The 16,895-nt window shown below is 41.4% G+C and overlaps 1 protein-coding gene across 1 annotated transcript in view; it reads right to left on the reverse strand.

Annotated features, from left to right (window-relative positions):
* Window positions 1-2,208: 2,208 nt before the first annotated feature.
* Window positions 2,209-16,895, reverse strand: part of LOC138283927 (pneumococcal serine-rich repeat protein-like) — a 128,644-nt gene continuing 113,957 nt past the window's right edge. Inside the window, exons 24-29 of the mRNA XM_069222158.1 lie at window positions 14,843-15,033; window positions 13,845-13,906; window positions 12,855-13,006; window positions 7,722-7,894; window positions 5,602-5,700; window positions 2,209-3,820 (exon numbers count right to left, since the gene is read on the reverse strand). Of these exons, the coding sequence (XP_069078259.1) occupies window positions 3,788-3,820; window positions 5,602-5,700; window positions 7,722-7,894; window positions 12,855-13,006; window positions 13,845-13,906; window positions 14,843-15,033 (710 nt within the window). The 3' untranslated portion in view covers window positions 2,209-3,787. The remainder of the gene's footprint in view (window positions 3,821-5,601; window positions 5,701-7,721; window positions 7,895-12,854; window positions 13,007-13,844; window positions 13,907-14,842; window positions 15,034-16,895) is intronic.

Here is a 16,895-nt window from a genome sequence, read left to right on the forward strand (position 1 = left end):
ACTGGCATTACATTATTCATTGGCTATTGCATTCATGTATTGATTGCTGAAGATAATTAATATGGATGATTTGAATCTGTAGCTATGCTAATCCTTTAATAAACCTTTATGGTTTAAAACATAACCTCTCTGTCTTCCTTGTGGACACATTACTAAAATGTGTTGAATTTTCTTTCTAAAGCAGAATTTGCATGGAGCAAAGTAGTCTATCACAAACATCACAGTGTTGCTGTACATTGTTTAGCGCTCACATACCTTCTTTCATAGATCTGTAGTGAATGCATTTGTCATTTTAAGTATAGTATTTAGTTGTGTATGAATTATAGTACCTTTTCTTAAACGTAGAAGCACTGACTTGATGTTTATCTACTGTTGTGTGATTACTGGAGTCCTACATTTATACCATATACAGGGGAAAAGAGAGGCTTGTTGACCTTTAATCACACTATACAGTGAAACAAACCATGACCTCTGTGCAGGTTTCCTTATTTAGAGAGTCAAATGTAGTCAATCCAGGTAGTAGGATTTATAGTGGAAAAAACAAACAATTAGAGGGCTTTTCCTATTACGATGAAGGGTCCCTCACTCACCAAGGTGGCATGCTTCATCAACTGGACCTGCTCCTCATTGGGTGGGGTGTGCAATACCCAGCAAGGAACCTTACGGAGCTCTTTATGGAGATCTTTTATCTCAAAAATCAAACAAACCAGTCTAGGTGGCTGAATTATCTGAGAATTATCTGTGTCTTGAGAGGTAACTCTAACAGATTGGGCACAAAGGAATTAAAGGAAAGGCTAAAATTAACTATTTAAACGCTTGAAGTAAAGACTTTATTAGTGGTTGACTTCCATGGTAAAATTAAAAACAAAGGAGAGATTAATTGCGCCTAATCCTTCATAAAATCTGGTTAGGTCGACATGTTTCTTGCCTCGATTGCCCAAAAGGATCAGTGGCATTCATCAGGACCAGTATAAGTATATTTTCACTGACTGTACTCTCACTCCTCAATGACTAGCAATCACCACCTCCATTTTGTGAGCCTCAGCATCTTCCCTGTGTCGTAATACAGACCAGTGTTCAAGGATTGCAAAAAGACCTAGGTAAGGAGCCCCCAGAATTTTCTGGGTAAATAGTATTATTTGTTCAAAAGTGTTTATTTCAGCTACCTGTGTCTGTTTTTACTGTGGACTCTCTGTGTTTCAGGCAGCCTGGCCTTTTTAAAGTGGGGTTTTTTAAAATTCGTTTTTGCCGTGACTGTGTGAATTACCTTGCTAGTTTGTGGCACATTACTTCATAACCCCCCCCCCCCCTCCTTTTTCTAAGTAAAAAGGCTACATGCATCTTGCAGAGTGTGTTTTTAGGAGACTGTTTGAATCTGTGTCTGTGATTAAAGTTGTGTTTAGAAACTGACTGCCCCCCCTATTTTTTTTGCCCTTAAAAAAGCCACATTTCAGCATGCGCAACCAGCAGTATTCCAGTGTTTTCTTTTTAAACAATCTCTCCCTTACCTGGAAAGTATACTCAGCCTGTCTGTATCCAAGGAGTTTCTAAATAGAGCAAATAGAGTAAATGAGGGATATACTCCCAATTAACACTTCTGGATTTCTTTCTCCTCCACCCCTCCATTACTCCAGTCAATCGAACTAACAAACTCTCATATCCGCGGCTCATATTAACTCATAATAATACTAAAACTGTACTCTTATTTCCCAATACTAATCTATCACTAATTCTTGTGGGGTTCCGGAGTAGCGTGCTACTCGCCGAAAAGCACTTCGACGCCTCATCAGGGGTAGTAAACGCTATATAAATACTATTACAATACATAGTCATGCCCATTATTACACCTGTCATAGAGTAGCATTTGCATACTACCAACAGTCCTCGCATCCATTAGACTACCAGCCACATGAGAACGGAAAGAACTCTCACATCCTGTACCAACTAGCAGCAAAGTCAATAGGTCTGACTCAACTGAAAATGCCTCTTCATTGGTGCATTTGTACATGATATTGTGTATGAGTGTGGGTACATGCAAGAATGAGTCAACAGGTGGGTAGGTTTGTGCACATGGATAAATGATTCCGTGCACAAAGATGACAGATTGACTGTAAGGATTTCAGCATCCATACACCTTCAGTTATTCGTCAGTACTCAAAACCATCCCGTTTGTAAAAACAAAAAAAAACAACACAAACAAACAAGAAATTAAACTTGTTTCCTATTTATTTAGAAAAAATATTTATTCATTGGTGCTTCTATCCAATGATTCCTCAAGCAACACATATTACTTTTGTAACAGGGTTAACATACTTCATAAGACCCTTGTAATACATTATTAGAAACAAAACAATGGACTCAACAAGAAACACGATAGACTGAATATACAGAAAATAAGAAAGTTAGAATTGCAGCTATGGCTCTGCCTTTCCTTAATATAAAAAAATAACTTACATTATTATACTTGAATAAATAGGCAACCCTGGCATATTCTATACAGTGTTTAGCCCAACTCTCACCTGTTTTTCAGGAGTAAACTGTACTTATTCTAAACCCTGCTCTTCCACACTTTAAACCTGGTAGACAGTATCACCTGTGCCCGCTCTTTCGAGTAAAGGGTCCTAAGGAAGAGGTGGGTTTTTTGTGAGAGTGTTTGTATTCACTGGAGCTTCCTGTGCCTGCCGAGAAAGCTGGGCCTCACTTCCTGTGTCATTGGCCCAGCCCAAGGCGGCAATATAGAGCTTTTTTGGCATTGCACACACAAGAAGCCTGTCACATACCTCAGCTGGCCAATCCCTTGCTAAGGGACGTGGCCTAGCTAGCGCATACTCCCATCAGCTTGGACTCCAAAAGCGAATCTTAGTTTGATGCTATGTGCTCTAACTGTCGCACTCGTCCCACCAATCCAAATCACTAGCTTTCTGTTGCCGTCCACAGCGAGGATCCTATGCACACTTAGAAGTAAACTCCATGATGAATTTCTGCAATATTAGCTCAGCGAATAAATAAATAAAAAAATACAAAAGCCATTTTTGGGGCTTCTGCAGGCAGACAAGAGGAAGTCACTTTATCTCCTTCCATCATGTACCACAATATTAGAAGCACCACTAACCACATTAGCTGTATAAAAAAAATACATTACCCAGCAACTAACGAATCCAGCTACAGCATGTAAACAAACAGCCAAGTCTCCTGAGAATATTGCAAGATTATACATAGATCTGCCCACCTCAGCACACTCCCCAGCCCTGCAGCATTACTAAAGTTATATTCAGAGTCTTCCTGAAGTACATTCACAGCACTAACGCTTGTTTGTATTTCAGGATTTTTTGAAACAGGGCTTAGAATGTTTGATGATCGTCCAGTATATATCTAGATTGTAAGGTGACTGGATCTAATCAAAATACATTTACCCTAGGTTGTGCCTTCTCTGTTGTCCAAGGGTCCAATTGTGGCAGTGCTCTTTTGCCTGTTTCCAGTGGGGATGATGCTGCACTGCAGAACATGAGGTTGAGGTGTTTGCTCTTGCAGAGATAGCAGAGTGGTCACTTGGACTCCTTCTAGAGCAAGACGTGCTGTGATAAGAGTCTCTCAAGGTAGCGGGTCCCTGCCTTGACCAAAGTCTTTTTCAGAGAGCAGCGGTTAACAGGGTACATGATACATAAAGAAAGCTAACATTCACATCATTCCAAATGTATGTTGGCAGCCATGTTCTCATTTGTTGATCTGTCCGGATATGCTGTCTATTTCCGTCTGGCATCTTGCACTCCTGCTCTGTCTGCCTGTGTTATTGAGGAACTTCATACGACCCAGCGTGACTCTGGAAGAAAACAAAATTAAAGATGAATCATTTCATCAAATGCTGTTTGTTGACACTTCTGAGGTCCACACATTGTTGTCTTCTAGGGCATCTAACCACTAAAATCTAAACAAGCTATTCCCACTCAATGTCTTCCAGGCAACGATTAATTTGTTATAAAAAAAAAAAATAGGTAAAAGGCCCAAGGTTTTACTTGGGAGCCAGCCACCTGCGCTGCTAGTGGTTCATTACCAAATTTGCTAGTCTTGATTTATTCTCATGCCTCTTTCCTCACCCCTCACACTTTCTTTCAGTTTTTTTGAACTCTTTCTAGACATTTTAATCTCTGCTTTCTTCCTTTGTCACTGTTATAGGGTATTTCTCTTTGTTGATCTTTTTCCCTTTTCTACTTTTGTCTGCCTTACTCTGGATCAAAGTCAGATGTTGGAAAATAAATCTCGGTCCCAAAGAATGAGTGCAAGTTCCTCCCAGTGGCCCAAATTAAACACTACTTGTAGGTCATGGTTCAGTCTGTCTCTCCATGGAGAGTCTTGGAGTAATGACCGAGATGACTTATGGTGCCTTTCCAGTGAATGAATGAGTGATCTCCCATACAAATAACGGAGGCAGTATTGAGATTCCAGTCAGCCATGGAATAAACCGCACAACCATAAATGTCCAGCCCCACTTTCCCCCAAGCCCCCAAACATTTCTAATGAACATGAACTGAGTTGCTTGCTGTCTTTACTTGTATGAAAGACTGGACTGCTGAGCAGTCCCACTTCTTTGCACGAGCTGCATGCTGTGTGTTAGGTTTTTGCACTTTTCCTTTAAGGCGGGATATTTGCCCATTTTACCCCATATAATGCTCAGTTTATCTTACACAAATCCATACTTCAAATTCAATTCCACTTTCAAAATAAGGTTAATGCTCCACGATCTTCTCAAATCCATGTGCCTTCCCTTAGGAGGTATATGATAACTTAATTTAAATGGAATTTGTACAGATTCCTTGACTCAAGATTTTGTTTACGCTGGTGTGATCTTGCAGAATTTCTGGTATTTTGTCTTACGCATCATGTACAAAATTATGCCATGTAATTGAGATTTTATATGGGCTAAAAAAAAAAAAAAAATCCTATTGCGGGAATTTGGATGTGAGGATGCATTATCGCCCCACAAAATAGCATATGGTGGAGCAGGATGCCGCATAATATTTGGGACATGTCACATATTTTCTGCAAAAGAAATTATGCAAACTTTAACCACTGTCAAATTCATTTTCCTCATCTAGATCCTCTCTAATCTAGACAAAAGAATCCTCTTAATAGGCTTCCTTCCTCTTTATTAGGTTTCCTGGAGTCTATTGAAATTATATTCTCGGGTAAATTCCAACGAAGGGAGAGATCCCCATTATCAGTAAAAACACAATTAACAACCTTTATTCCACAGCAATCACTCTACTACTGTGCTCTCCTTCCTTCTCATTTCACCAAGAGGCATGGTGGACCATTCCAAAATCGTATTTCTTACAACTTTTTTCTCAACCTCAAAAATTAAGACATTGAATTGTTCAGAGAATTTGTACAGAAATTGTATTCCTACATTCCCTTTTACATGGATCCACAGAATAATTTTAAGGTTGTCTGCTCCACCAACCCGAATGCCATTTCTGGCAAAGTTTCTCCCCCCCCACCCCCTTATTTCAGTGTTTCTCGGCCTCTCATAATCCATGACAGCACTGAATTAGAAAATGGTATGTCAATGAAAACGGTGGTCGAGATGTGATAATCTATACTTACTCGCCAGGTTGTCATCTTTATCCCAGATTCAAGGTGACTGTAGGGAGACTTCAGGGCACAGGCTCCAGCTAGTTTTTTACAGATATCCGTTTTCAGTGCCTGGGAAAAGAGAAACATCAAAGTATTTATATTCGGCTACTGAGCCTCCCTTCCCTGTAGACCCTGAAAACAGTCACATCATCCTGGGAGTCCCTTATACATGGGGCACTTGGCACTACTATCCAACTCGGCTAGAAATGCAGGCTTCTGCAGCATCTGAGTGTTCAAGTGTAGCCTACTAGTAAAGCCCTGCAATAACAACAGGAAGGCAAGGGAAGCACTGCCTGGGGACAGAGCTTCAAGGAAAGCTATATTCCATAACATGACTCGAGGAAAAACACTTCAATGGGTCAGGGCTGCAAGGAATGTCGTGCACTCAGCCATAAAAACAAGGGAACCACTGCCCTTGCCAGGGGTTCAAGGAAGCCCCCAGAGGTGCATTTTAAGCCTCCACGCGATAGCGGGTAGGGAAGCCTCGCACCAGGACGAGACTACAAGGGGAATCCCACAATGGGCCCAGACTATGATGAAACTTCTGCACTTGACCAGAACTCAAAATAAAATACTAAACTGGTCCTGGGCCACTTGTACTGAGCCAGGACTAAACATAAAATCTGTTCTGAGGCAGGACTACAAGAAAAGCCTTGCTCTGATCCTGGAATAAATGGAAAACCCAACATTGAGACAAAGCTACAAGGAAAGCCAAGTTATAATATAGGTCTACAAAAGCCCTACACTGAGACAGAAATACTAGGAAAGCCATACTTTAAGGAAAAGAACACAATGGGCCAGACCGGACTAGAGGGAAAGTCCTGCACGAGACTAGAGCTGGAGGGAAAGCCAATGACTGAGCCAGGGCTGCTATGAATTCCATGCACTGGGTCAGCAGTTCAGGGAAAGCCCTGGCCTGGGTCAGAACTAGAAGGAAAGTCCTTCACTGGGCCAGAGGTACGAGGGAACGACTGAACTGGGACAGAAATACTAGGAAAGCCACAAACTTATGAAAGGGACATGCAAGATAGGACTAGAAGGAAGGCCAGAGCAAGCGGGAAAGCCACGCATTGAGCCAGGACTATGAGGAAATTAACACGCTGGGACAAAAGCCCCACTCTGGCCCAAAGCTACGAGGAAAGCCCTGAACTGGGACAGGAATATTATAAATAAAAATACCATAAATCAATACTCTAGGACAGGAGTACAAGGAAATCCGTATGCTGGGGCAGGACTACAATTAAAATTGAACAGGGCAGACACGTACAAGGAAAGATCTGCACTGGAACAGTCATACTAGCTAGGGTATGACTACAAGGAAATTCATATGCAGATCAGGATTGCGACGACAGCAATGTACTGGTGCAGGAATACTAGATAAGGTACGTGCTAGAAGTTGAATGCAAGAAAAGGGACACAAAGTTATAGGATTACATAGGAAGTTCTAAACTGCTTAAGGACTATACGCAATGTCATATGCTATGAGGAGACTACTCACAATGGGACAGGCATACACATACAGCAAATCCATGTAAGTGGCCACCTCTATACGCAAAGCCTTGATAGCACTAGATTGACATTTTTACTTTACAATTTTGCTGGTGTCATTTGTTTACTTCTCAAACATTTTAACAAAGGTTTCTATGTTTTAGATGAGTGATCAGAATGTGAGATGATCAGAGGAGGATTAACAGAGTGATAAGCAAATCATTAATGCAGGCATATCATCTGCACCATGTTTGTTTAGTTAATTATATACATTTGATTTTTTAAATATTTTTTCTGTCTTAATTGCAGAAAGGCTTATTTGTTTAAATAAACAGGAACTCGTTCTTTCTACTACCTATGATTGTATTGGACTGACAAATAAAGTCAGTCCAATACACAGGATTAACTCTAATTTTATATTGAGAGCGTTGGTGGGGTTTGTGGAAGCGCCATCAAATTCAAACTTTTCTTTCCCTGCCACTTGACGTAAGGAGGCTCATCAAATATTTGACCCTAAGTAAATGCTCTGGGGAAAAATGTTAGGAATTGACATGGGCTCTAGAGCACATGAGCACAACATTTGAAGTAGCTCAGTTACCCACCAATAGGATCAAAAGTGGTATCAACAGGATGGCCAGGATACACATGACGATGATGGCTACGGCATATCCGGGGAAAGTGCTTTCAGTTTCCGGGGTGATGCTCCTGGTTGTTGTAGTTGTAGTGGTGGTGGTGGTGGTGGTGGTGGTGGTGGTGGTGGTCGTGGTATCAGAACCTGAAATCAGTATTAAAATGGGTAGCATCAGAAGGAACATACAGAAGATAGAGCAACTCATTCGTCTCCCTGCTGCAATTATCTCCCTACCCACTAACATTTAACCTACAGAGTACCTTCTGCCATTGCACTGCAGGCCCCAGCCTCTTGTCCATTGATAGCACCCTGCACAGTAAGCACTGCACCTCCAACACTGTTATTCAATAAATTGCCTAATACACAATCTGGTAAGATGAGCAGCAGGGTCCTGTTATTGTTTGAGTCCTGATAGAGGATTGATGGTGTTATCACTTATATTGACATTAATGACAAAAGAATGATAGGATATGGCTTCCACATGTTTCACTGTTGTGCATATAAGCAGCCAGCTACCTTTTGTAGATCAGAAAAAACCTATGGAAATCATACCTATCCCAAGATCTATCAAGAATCATCAAAAAAGGAATGAATACTGAAGGACTTCGGGCCAGATCTACTAAGACAGGATTCGCTAAAAGTGCTGCAACTTGTGCACCGATTTTTTGGGGAATTCTATGGAATTTTGCAAACTGAACATATACTAATTAATAGGTTGGTTCACAAAATACTGAATCACAGTGGGTCGTAATTTGACCTAACTCATGAAGGGAAGGTGGCCTGCTGGAATAAGCTGACCACCATGTCTTTGATGGATTTTAGTCCGTTTTTCTAATGCATCCCGTTCTTTAAGGAAAACGGGAGGAGTTTGAATTAAATGAAACAATTAATTACTTATTTTTAGAAATAAGAGGATGTTTCATGAAACACTGCCTACTGCTAACAATATTTTTGTCAGCATTCACAAGTGGAAGGGGTCCACAAGGGGAAGGGGTCCCTTGGGGACTACTTCCCTTTTATAAATGGGTTGCCACTACCTTTGTGCAGTTAGGAAAGTATTGTTGTTTGGCAACCAGAATTCAGTCTCAAAACATGGATACATCCTACTGGAAGTCACTATTTGGAAGGGACACTATAAACACATCCCTTCCAAATAGTGATTGTGTATGTACTTGAAACCCAAACAAGTTACAGAATAGCTATTTGGGTTTGGCACATACCAAAAAGCTCTTTTATGGTCACCAAGGCTCCAATTTAGTAACTCAGAGCCTCTTCTCCTGCAAAATAGCTTAGTATATCTGGCCCTTCATCGGTTGCCCAGTAAAATAACATCAATGCTTAGTTCTAAACAGAATGTAATAGATAACCAATAACACTCACTGATATTCGTGACTGTAGCATAACTACATCATGCACGTTTGTGCATGCAGCAAAATATTGCACTTTTGCAGTGCTTGTGATTTTCAGATTCTTTCCATCTTAGTAGAGTGACCTTCAGGCAAATTACAAAAATGTGTTTAAAATGGGCATGGAAGAAGGCACGATAAGGACAGCCGATGGATGGCTTTAAAAACATGCCTCTTGCACAAAGACAGAGACTGAACACCAATTACAAAAGAAATATTTTAGTTGATGTATACGGTAAGCAAGAACAACTTTCTTGCTGAATGACTTCTTCCAATGTAATTTAAATTCCATGGTGCCTATAACCAGTTTGTACATAAACACTGTGCCCAAAGAATTTCATAAAATTTAAAAAAAATAAAAACTAATCAAGATCTTTGTGATAGGCTGTGTGCTCATCATACTCAGACAGTATAATTTTTTTAGCATTGATGGACCATGGTGAAGCCCAAAGATATACCTGGGATCACAAGTCGGTCATCTCTCATAGAGTGACCAGACACCCAGATTTGTCCAGAAAGTGCCCATTGTTCAAGGACTGTCCTGACGCTTTATGCTAAAATAAATGTGTTCCTTTTCACAAGACCAGGTAGGGTGAGTGTAGTGCAGGTTTGCTTTTCCACCGACCCTACTGTCACACCAGAGGCAAACAAGTTCCATACAGTAGTATAAAGAATCATTTGCTGTGCTACCTTGCCTCACTGAAGCAGTACAGCAGATATGAAGAAGGGGTGAATCCGAAGCCCATCAGCTCATGTCAGGCCTTTTGTGGGGCCATGATGGAGGGCAAGGGGCTCTGAACCTAATTACCCTGGGCATTTGCCACCCTCTCCCGCTCTCTCATGGAGAAACACATTAAAGTTCACCCTTTCCTGTTTTTAGATTGAGCCTAGGCAGCACATGTGCTGTGTCTTCGAGACATGCTGGATCTACTCTGTGGGCTTAAAGCCCATCATTTACGTTTGATTAATTTGTTTGCATGTCCTCTCCAAAGGCTTGCTTCTATGTGGGTAATCAGTGTTTCTTGTCCTTCCTTTTGGTGTCTTACCTCATCCCACGTAGCTGTGACCTCTTACATGTATCATTTCACTTTTTGCTATTTCTGTATGTGCACTATTATGTTTGTTGCTTTCATCCCAGAATGTTTTTTTTCAAAGCTTTCATCCCAGCCCGCGTTTTGGGAATTAGCCTTGTTGTTCCTTGTTCTTTTTTGTTACCATCAAGCTGCTACTAGGCCCCTCATCCCTGCAGCACTGCAGAGCTGCTGACTCTGTCGCTAGGAAACCAGGTTCGAGTCTCGATGTCTGCTCAGCATCCTGTGATTCAGGGTAAAAATGAATGTGTCCTTAAGTAATGTAACTGGTGCTCATGTAAAGTGCTCCAATACCTTCGGGCAAGTTAGTGCTATATAAAGCTGCAAAATAAAAATCTTAAAGAATGTTGAACTGCACTAAAGTGCACTTAGATCTGCAACGTATGCTACCATTAATGAGAATAACTAGAATTCTAACCTTGATTTTTGGTTTAAGACAATTTAATTTTTGTTAACTCTTTGTCACCAGCAGATTTCAACCAATATTTATTGTGCAAACCAGATAGAATTCACCTTATGTTCTGAGCCAATTTGTACCATATCCACAATCTACGTTCAGACGCTAATGGTAATAATGCTATCATAAAGTGCACTCCCCCCGAGAATTTGAATGCGCTGAACCTGGAAATGGTGTAAAACTGAGCTCTGAATTACGAAAAAATGCCTCTGCCTTTCTTACAGATTACAGCATTTCAGTAGCCCACTTAGTAGGTGAAATCCATTCTTAACTGTGACCTGACAGAGTAAGGAGAAACTCTCAGATCCAATTAGTGAAAAAAGGCCACTCCGCATCTTCCTCTTTTCACAATACCCCAGAGTGCGCTGTTTGAGTTGAGAGGCAGACGAGGGGCTACTCTATCCAGAACACGTTCAGCTTTGAAACAGCTGCAACCTATTGAAATGCAGTAAATGTCAAGGTAGGCTTAAAGGGCAGGGTGCTGTCTTATTCCGTTCTGAGCCCTTAACCTATAGTCTATTTAAACTTCTGAAAATCATGGCAATAAATGACTTTGTGATTCAAACGAGGGTTGCCACCTGAGTGGTTTTCTACCGTCTTCACCTGTATTGTGATGTCTTAGCCAGTACATACTTGAAACAGCAAATATAAATAGAAAACACTTTTAAACCTGTTCCAGAGCGCATTAAGCCCACTAAGAGGCAAACCACTTTAGCTTTCAGTGCAGTTATGCTCCACAAGTCTTTCTGCCAGAGCAGATGTTAAATTGATTTTGTTAGTTGTAGGCTGGACCCTGCCATTGTTTGTTTTTCATGTAGCCTCGGGAGATCTTTATTGTTCTTCAAAGGCTCACGATTACTTTCTCCCATGGCTCGTGTTCGTGATATCCTGCTGATGTACTGGGGGTGTGGGGTGCATATGGATCGACCCTTTGATACTACAGTGTTTTGGCCCGTGATTTGCAAAGGGATGCTCTTGCAGAGTGTGGTGCTAGGGCTAAAATACATTAATATTGACCAAGCCAATAGCACTAGCACCGCCTCCTCCTCGGCGCAGATGTCTCTGGTCCCTGCCTGGTGTCAAAATGTCACTGTCCAAGGGGTGAATGAAGGACCGCTCCGTCCTCAACACAAACATTCCTGGGTGGTGGGGCGGAGGGAGTGTGTCATTAAATGAGTTAGCAATACAGTGGCAGAGGCGACTGTATCAACAAGCATTGCCAAAACGAAATAGTCCCCTAATAAAGGCAAGACATTTTAGCTTTGCCAATGCTTGTTTTCATTTGCATTCTGTTACTTGCAATTTTGTTTTTCCGTCATAGCATCGGGACAGTCCCAGAATGCAAAGAAACCCGGACTGAATGAGTTGCTCTTGTGCAACAAAAGATGTCTTTAGATCTCTGTTCTTGCCTTGGTTAGACTCTTAAAATGTGCACAATCTTTGAAAAGCTGTTTTATCTTGTTTTTGTATTTCACCTCTTTTGTAAGTTTGTGGAATGTCTCTGCGGTTCTCCCATGTCGTGGCTATTATCATTGTGGTCCTCCAGCATCCACGGGAGGTGCCAGATTTTAGTCCTGTGTCTACGTCTGTGACCATCCTGGTTTTTGGTTCTAACAAGCTTGTCACAGCAACCCCTCATAATTAAAAGTTGTTCCTGCTGCACGAAGGCATCAGGTAAAACCAAATGCCTTTCTGTGCTCATTTTATAACTAAATCAGGTGGAAATGGTGTGGTGAAAAGGGCCTGGAATCAGGGAACCACATGAAGGAATAGAGAAATGGTAGTTCCAGTTCATTTGTGTTATTCTTCAAACCTGCCCCGAAAATTCATGATTGCCGGCACCCGAGGGGGAGATACTGAATCTGGACTTGGTATTTCCGGACATGTCGTGATCAGGGCCTTCAAAAGACATTAGAATTTCTTCAAAAGTGTTTCTGAGGTAAACATTTACGAATTACAAGTCTGTATCACACATTATACTGCAAATCACATAATTGAAAACATAATGAACACCATCAAACTTTTTAAAAAACTAAATGAATTGCTAACTTGCTTTAAAAAACATCTATTGATTTAATGTTTAATTATGAATTTAGATTCTGGCTATGTACCAATTTTAACTTCGAAGTAATAGAGTAGTTGACACTTACTGTTGGACTGGATGCTCGCGGGGTCCAATGAGTAGCTCCCTAGGGTACCACTGGTCAGGCTACCCTTGAGCGTACTGATGATCTCAGAGTCGCTAGGGACTGATGAGTTGGTGCTAAAACCAACCGATGCCTCGACATCCACAGACCCACTCCTAGGAACAAACATGGTAAGTGTGCAACGCTTTACGTCATTACAGCGGTTTACAGCGCAGTCTGCCAACAAAGAACCCCTACCCCGGCCACAAGTGGAATGAAACCACAACAATATATTGAAACATAGCGCAAGAGAGCAATGAAGGTAAAATGGTGGCGAGGACCAAGTGGAGGGACAGGTGTGGACTTTGCGCCTGGAGGTGGCAGAGGTGCCTTCCGAGACCACTTTAGGAACCAGGAATGCACTTTTCAAATAAATGCTAGGATAGTACAGGAAAAGGATAATGATAATATCAAGAGGTTTTTATGCATGCTGATTGCTACTGCTATGTGCAGCTGAATAGTGCAGTCAAGTACAGGTGTTACTACCACCCCTGCAACCTTTTGCCTTGCTTTGGCTGGCTTCTGACTAACTAGGAAACCTGACTGACTTGAAACCCTGTCGTGTTCTTTAATCTTTTCTACTTTAGTTCCGCTGTAGTCTGTCTGCATCATTTTTGTAAACCACAGGTCATTAAATAAGGCGGTATTTGAGTCAGTTGTGCTAGTCCAGTGACTTGTAGTTTCCTGCACTACACATCTATTAACTTAGCAACTGCTATCCATCTCTCAACTCTCCATCCTGTACACACAGCTTTATTTGTTACACCAAACATGCAGGACGTCTAATGTGTTTGGACTGAACCTCACAGCACTGGCATTAGTCTAACAATCTGGGTGCTCTGTTTGTGTTTCTGCTCAGCATCTAAAACCTCCAGTAAAGTCGATGCACAGGGAGTAAAATACTTCGAGGTTGCCATTTCTATAGCACACCTTCAGACATCAGGTGGTACTTACGTAAAGCCAGTCACTGTCACACCTAGGCAGTTGTTGAAATTACGTTGGTACAATGGCGTTAGCTGTGGGCGAGAAAATAACTGTCAGACCTCACTTTTCCAAACTCATTTCATTTGTTTTTGACTGTGAGCAGATTTCCTTGGTTCTAGCGCAGACACATGAACGCACGAATGTGCTGTGTGCACACAGCTACACACACACAAATCATTTACATTGTATGCAAACGTTTTATTGTAGATGTTTATACTGACTGATGCCATGAAGCTATGCCTGTATGCTAGAGCCTGTAGGAGGTCTGGTGTGAGTATTCACCATCTGCCTCCTTCAGTGGGAAATCAATGTGCAGTTTGCCTGTGTGCCACACCACCGAGGGCCATAGAACCAATGTGTGGTGCTCCAGCATTGACTCTCTCTGGGCCAGACACAAACTTTGATGGGGGGGGGGGTCACAATAAAAAACTAAGAGCTGTTTAGTGCAGAGAGCTACAGCCCTCCCAAGGGGACACTATCAGGCTGTGTTGCATAGGAGTAGTTCGATCACGCAAACTAAAGGCCATTGTGGTTTTTTTGGCGGGGGACGGGGTAGATGTCCAACAGAACAACAACCACATAATTTATAGCTTTAATTCCCAAACCAAACCCTTGGTGAGAGAGACCCGCCCCAGGAGGAGCCAGATTGGAAATTCTCAGGTTTTGAACTAAAATAGGAGATAGAGGTCTTTGTCCTAATACAACAAAAGTTGAACATAATGAGAATCTTTGCTAACAATGTTGTTGTACATTGAGGGTCGTAAATTCAATAACTTCTCAGCCACCGACGAACAGTATGTGCAGCTTTATACATTAATTTGCCATTCTGAACTATTTGTACCAGGCGTATCACACAGAAAGCCAGGTATATTTTGCAGCCAGCCTTGGATTTGGTTTATACAAAAAGCTCTGCCCCCTACACCAGCACTATTCTGAAAGAATTAAATCCACTATTTTTCAGTACTTACCAATTTTTCAAGACTGCCCTTCAGGGCTATGAATTGAGGTGAGGTGGAATTGGTCAAATTGGCGTTGAAGGATTCATTTGTAATTTTAAATTTCAAACGCTTAACGGCACGAACAGGAGTAGAAGTGGTGCCAGATGTAGAGGGATTGGCAGTAGTTGGTGAGCTTGTCGTAGGAGTCGAAGACGAGCTATCTGTGGTAGAAAGAGAAGGACATCAAACTAGCCAAATACACCCACATTGCACTTTATTAGGTGCTAGCAATGAGTAATGAGTCTAATTATCCAAGTGTGCGCAACTATCATCGACCAACGCAGAGGTGGCAATGAGTGTTGTTCAAATGCCTTTAATAAACTTAGTAAATGTCCTTAGAAGGGTTAATTTGGGCTCCAAGAGCAAGCCTTCTATTCTGCCTCATTAGGCATTGACTGTGTCCTTAGCAGGAGCAGCTTTTCAATTTTTTTTCTTTCTGTTTAGAAGATGGCAGAGCTCAGGTTGGAGGGCCTCATCACCAAACAGCCAGATTACAATGTCTAGTACAATTGGGCGATTGAGAACTGATCCAGTATCGGGAGATGATTTAGACTGAAGGTATTAAGACCATGCTATATAAGCCCACCATTTGACATTGCAAGTAGACTAGCATATAAACATAACAACCCCAGGAACATTCTTGCACACTGTGCACCTTTTACTGCTGCCTGCTTCCAGGATATGCTGGACATTTTGAAAGAGACCCTTAAAAAGTATATATCGATTTAATTAAAAACTCTTAATCTACATTGTTTGCTAAAAACAATAGTTTTTACTTTCACCATTTGAAAACTCGATTTCCACAAAGGAAACTGACTAAAACATTATGCTAAGGGGCCTCATTATGGGGTGCCTAGCAATGTAAGCGGGAAATCAGACCCCTGAGGTATAGTTGATGGTCTGATGGATCATTATGAAGTGGGTAATAACTACAGAGGGGCAATTGAATCTACCACACCCAATTCTCCTGGCTTGTACTCATTCATTGCTGTATTTTCATCTGGTGTTTTGGCTGTTTGAGCAGTTGGAGTCCCCAAAGTGAACTATACAGGCTCATGTATTTACCACAATTGTTGTCCCGTTGTCCCTGTTCTGATTACCAGAAGGATTCATCACATTTCTAATCCTGATGTGCACAATAACTCTGGTTACCAAACCTATCAAAAGTCTTGCAGTAGCTGTCTCTTTCAAAAGGCATCACTAACTGGAATGGGAAAGAGTCAGGATCATGGCTGTATCCTGCTGGTCTGTGTGTTAAGAGCTGTTTTTTGGGTTGGTATTCTATGGGTTGTCACTTATGCTGTCAGGGTCCTGAATACTGGATGCCTTCTCTTTAGTAAATTTTAACATTTAATGGTCATCAATTTGTGCCAGAGTACTATGCCTGCATTTTTAACAACAGGACCAAAGGTTCTCGTCCGGAGAGGTTTTAAGCCAAAACCTCTTAGGCCAAATATTATGATTCACACACAATAGGATAAAGTCATACAGTGACTTTAATTCAACATATCAGATTACAGGTGCTCCAAAAACGACACAGTGAAAGTGAGGTGTGACATTTGTGAAAGTTCGTAAGTAGGTGCTGTAAAAAATTATATACAACATATATATTTGTCACTAGTGTCTACCCTGTGAGACTGAATATCAGTAGATGTATACACTGATCCTACGACGGTGTCCTATTCCAGCCTTTTACCTGCATTTGACTACCTTTATCCATCAATTCTACATTAATGTCCTGTAGTAACTCCCTTTTACTTGGGGGATTTTTCCCCTTATACTGGCTGCTACCATTATTTTGTTGTCCTGATGATGACCCTGCTAAATCACACTCTATAGGGTCGAAATGTCGAAAAAGAAGCTGATGGGCTGATTTGTCTTATTGGGACATATACACTAAACTCTTATTCTGAGTCTTGTTGAGAATCTGTAACTTGATCAGTCCCTAGTGACTTGTATATATGATGTATATATATTTCTTGCACAGCACCAACGCAGGAAGGGAATGTTCCCATGAGGAACA

Source organism: Pleurodeles waltl, chromosome 3_1 (assembly GCF_031143425.1).
Source record: "Pleurodeles waltl isolate 20211129_DDA chromosome 3_1, aPleWal1.hap1.20221129, whole genome shotgun sequence".
In the NCBI taxonomy this organism is placed as follows: domain Eukaryota; kingdom Metazoa; phylum Chordata; class Amphibia; order Caudata; family Salamandridae; genus Pleurodeles; species Pleurodeles waltl.